Source organism: Melopsittacus undulatus, chromosome 6 (assembly GCF_012275295.1).
Source record: "Melopsittacus undulatus isolate bMelUnd1 chromosome 6, bMelUnd1.mat.Z, whole genome shotgun sequence".
Lineage (NCBI taxonomy): Eukaryota > Metazoa > Chordata > Aves > Psittaciformes > Psittaculidae > Melopsittacus > Melopsittacus undulatus.
The window spans coordinates 6,111,291-6,115,625 of record NC_047532.1 but is presented as its reverse complement, the minus strand read 5'-3'; the positions used below and the strand labels follow the sequence as shown (position 1 = coordinate 6,115,625).

Below are 4,335 nucleotides of genomic sequence, written 5' to 3'. Positions count from 1 at the left end.
TGGTTTGAAGTGTGAAAAGTGAGCCTTGAGGCCTGATCCACACCACTGATAATCACAGACCTTGAATTCATAGGAGGATGCTGAATTCCAGGCACCTCCGCTAAGGTGGGATTTTGGGAGCTATGATTTATTCTATACCTATGGATTTATTCTTCCACACTACTGACAGACCCAGGGAACAGCATCCCAGCTTGACTATTCAGAGGTGTAGAATCATCCCATCTATTTATTCAGTGAGATATCCCACCTCTAAGTGTACTTCTGGTGACCGTATCACACATCTGTGCAGTGACACTGCTGGGATGCAAGAAACCAGCAATGAGAAACCCAAACAGAAGAATTCCTTGGATCTCAGTTCCCAGACTCAGTGTGGGATCTGGTCTTCAGGTGGAGCAGAAATTCTATGTTCTGCCCTTACTGCATCTGACAGTTATGTGTAAATAAGCTCATACAGAAACTCAGGTCAGCTTCCCTGACAAAGAAGCTGGATTTTGGGCTGCCTTCACCAGACTTTTAGGAAACAGGCAAATCTTGGGATGCTCCTTGGAATCACTGTGTTCTCTTGTCTTTACAGAAAACTGGCATTCTGAAACAAAACGAGAAATGCCAGCCAGCTCTGGGGGTGCAGGTACCCGGGACCTGCTGCTGGGGATTGAGATGTTGTTGGGCTTTGTCCCAGCAGGGAAATGGCATTAGGAGCAAATCCTGCCTTGCTGGGAAATGGATGGATGGATGGATAGATGGATGGACGGACGGATGGATGGATAGATGGAGGGTGGATGGACGGATGGATGGATGGGAGCACCGCTGGAATCCCCATCCCGAAGCACGGACCTCCCCGATGCGGGTTAATGCAGGGATGGGCGTGCGGGGTGACAGAGGCGGTGGCGGGGGGGGGGAGAAGCGGAGGGGAGGAGGCGAGGCGGGCCCGGGGCCGCGGGGGAGGGCGCTCGGTGGCTGCCCGGACAATAAAACGGCAGCGCCAGGGCCGGGCGGGCAGAGCGGAGCGGAGCGGAGCAGCGGCACGGGAACGGAGCGGGCCGCGGCCGCACCGATCGGACAGGCTCGGCTCGGCTCGGCTCGGCACGGATCACATCGCACCGGTTCGGTTCGGCCCGGCCCGGGCCGCCCTGCGCTGCGGAGGTGAGGGGAGCGGAATGGGGCAGGACGCGGAGCGGGGTCCCCCGGCTGAGTCGGGGCTGACCCGAGGGTCCCCGGTCCCGGCAGCGCTCGGAGGGGGGGTTCCTGTGTGTGTGTCCCTCCGCTGCAGAGTCGGATCCCGGCCGCAGCCGTGACAAAGGGACCCGGCTCTATCAGACGCGCTCCCGGCACAGGCGGGCTCCCTCCGGTTGTGCTGTAGCAGGGAGCACCGGGAAAAGGGACTAAAAGCCGCTGCGGGAGAGGGTTTGGGAAGCTGGGAGCGCGCTGGCTCCTTGTGAGGTCTCTTCTTGGCTTGTCCAAGTCACTCCTTGCTCAAACACGGTTCACCCTGAGCATCCCTATGAGCTGGGAGGCAGCTTTTGGCCATGAAATGCAGGCTCAGCTCTCTACCCCCCCAAGCCCCCCACCCAAAAGTGCCCACAGAGTTAAACTTTGCCCTTTAGTCTCTTTGAAATTCGCATTAGGATCCTTTTGTGGGGCTCCTCTGAAGCCACACAGGACATAAGAATGGGGCAAGGCTTAGTGTTTCATGGCTGTGGGACCAATCCGGGGGGGGTGCAGGCTGCTGCTGCCAACTTCACAGCACTCCCAGGGCTGCCCTAACATTCTACATCGGGAAGAGCATAAGGCCAACCCTGCAAGGCAATTGGGAAACCCCTTCTCTCCATCATCCCCCAACATCCCTGCATGGAGCATGGCTTGGCCAGGCTGGATCCAGAGTCCGTCTGATGAGCCAGGTTTATGTAAGCACTGATTTGCACTGTCAAGAGATGGCTAAGAAGGAGCCTGCCTTTGGAAATGTATAAATACGGCATCTAGCCCGAGCTGTACCCAGCAGCACAGTGTTTGTCTTGGTCCCAGCCCCTTGGAGATGTTCTGCTACCTCTCACCTGCTCTCCACTTGGCTTTAAGTCTCTACCAAGTGCTTTCCAGGAGCCAGGATGGAGCAGGAGTGCCAAAAGGCACTGTCACTGTGTCCTTTATAGTGGTATCTAGTGTTGCTTTTCTGGCAGATCTGTGTGTACTCCTTGCATGGACCACGAAGTCCTCTCCAAGCTCACCAGCTTGGCAGGAGACACGGTGCCGTAATGCGGTCCTCCCTTGGCACGCTCAGCAGGATGCTGGGCCAGGCAGGTCACCACTCAAAGCTGGGGTGTGACAGCCCTGGCTTTCCTGTTGTTAACATCAGCGTCATTGTGCCTTCCACATCAAAGGTGCTGAGCCCCAGGAGCTGACTGGTGGGACCACTCTTCCCTTCTTGTGCTGTGGGAGAGAAGGCAGCGTTAGAAATGATTGCTGCCTATTCCAAGAGGAATAGGAGGAGACCTGACTTCCCGACTCCTGGAGAGACAGGAGCCTGATCCTGTGCTGCTTGCTGCTCCAAATAAAGTGCTTGGCTTGGGATCAGTGGAAAGCAGGCTGTGCTTGTTGGCAGGCTTAACACCTTGCTGCTTTCTGTTGCAGGTGGGAAGGCAGCAGTAGCTCACTATGGCCCTGGCAGACAACACAGGCTGTGCCAAACCCAGCGAGGACTTCCCCTTCCCCGAGATCATTGAACTCAATGTGGGTGGACAAGTGTACATCACCCGACACCCTACCCTGGTCAGTGTGCCCGGCTCGCTCCTCTGGGAGATGTTCACCCAGAAGAACATCCGCTCGCTGGCCCGGGACAGCAAGGGACGGTTCTTTGTGGATCGGGATGGGTTCCTCTTCCGCTACATCTTGGATTACATGAGGGACCAGCAGCTGGTGCTGCCCGACCACTTCCCTGAGAGGAGCCGCCTGCAGCGAGAGGCAGAGTACTTCATGCTGCCGGAGCTGGTGAAGATGCTGGCCCCCAAGCTCAGCAAGCAGAACTCGCTGGGAGATGACCCATGCCAAAGCGACCCCGAGGAGCTCTCCCCCCAGTGCGGATGCCACCCGCACCCTGACCTCTGCCAGCACCACGCTCCCCAGTGCTGTGCCCGGTGGCCCCGGTGGTGCCGTCACCACCGGCACGGGTGCTGCCAGCAGCGATGGGCGCAGGGCAGGTTTTATCACCATCGGCTATCGGGGCTCATACACCCTGGGCAGGGACAGCCAGACGGATGCCAAGTTCCGCAGGGTGGCTCGGATCATGGTCTGCGGCAAGACCTCGCTGGCCAAGGAGGTGTTTGGGGATACCTTGAATGAGAGCAGGGACCCAGACCGGCCCCCGGAGAGGTACACCTCCCGCTACTACCTCAAATTCACCTTCCTGGAGCAAGCCTTTGATAAACTGGCCGATGCTGGCTTCCACATGGTGGCTTGCAACTCCACAGGCACCTGTGCCTTCGCCCATGACCAGACAGATGACAGGATCTGGACCTCTTACACCGAATATGTTTTCTATCGTGAGTGACACCAAAAACACCCAACCCCACACACACCAAACACCAACTCTCCCTCTCCTCTCCTGTTTCCTAGAAGGTAGACATCCAACCCTGAATCCCAGCGTCCTTTTGAGTTTGTTCTTGGGTTTTTCCCCTCCTCCTTCCTCCACGTTGAACCTGCCCAGCTCTCCCTTGTAGCCGTCGACCACCAACCTTCTTCCCTCTCTCCGACTTCTGCAGTAGCTGCCTGTAGCTCCCAACCCTCCCTGGATGTGTGGACTTGGACACTGTTATGTACTTGTTTGGGTGGGAGGGGGGCATACACCAGACCATGCTCTGGGCTGGGATTCCTGCAGCTGGATGAGCTTGTCCGTGTTGGATACTGAACTTGGCTCTCGTGCCCTGTGCGCCAGGAACATGCTGCGTACACTGTATTTGATCTGCCAATGGGTTCAAGGGAGAAAACACTGGGTTAAGGACATGCAAAAAGTGGGAAGCAGCGAGGAGGGTGGAGGGGAGGGGGGAGGATGGAAAGATGCAGCCTCGCAGCATGGATATATTGCCATTAGCCATGTAAGCAGCTTAGTGTTTAGACTGTCAGTGCTGGGGAAGGTTAGATAAAGGCTCACCCTGTGTTTGCAGTTGGGATCTGGAGTATCGCTGCTGCTCTGGGATGCCTTGGGGGGGTGTTTTGGGGGAGGGAGAGGGTGGATAGATAGATAGATGCTCTGTTCATGTATATGTGGAGGGAGGTGGGGGGAGTGGGGAGGGCTTTACACGCTGTAGGGTGTAAATTGCTTATACTTTGGATGGTCTGTCAGAA

The 4,335-nt window shown here is 56.8% G+C and overlaps 1 protein-coding gene across 1 annotated transcript; it reads left to right on the top strand.

Annotated features, from left to right (window-relative positions):
- Positions 1-1,009: 1,009 nt before the first annotated feature.
- LOC101871560 (BTB/POZ domain-containing protein KCTD12) lies at positions 1,010-4,011 on the top strand. The gene is given in 3 exon segments (XM_034064378.1): positions 1,010-1,143; positions 2,626-3,063; positions 3,065-4,011. Coding segments are annotated over 2 exon segments (891 nt in total). The 5' UTR covers positions 1,010-1,143; positions 2,626-2,649; the 3' UTR covers positions 3,542-4,011.
- The last annotated feature ends 324 nt before the right edge of the window (positions 4,012-4,335 follow it).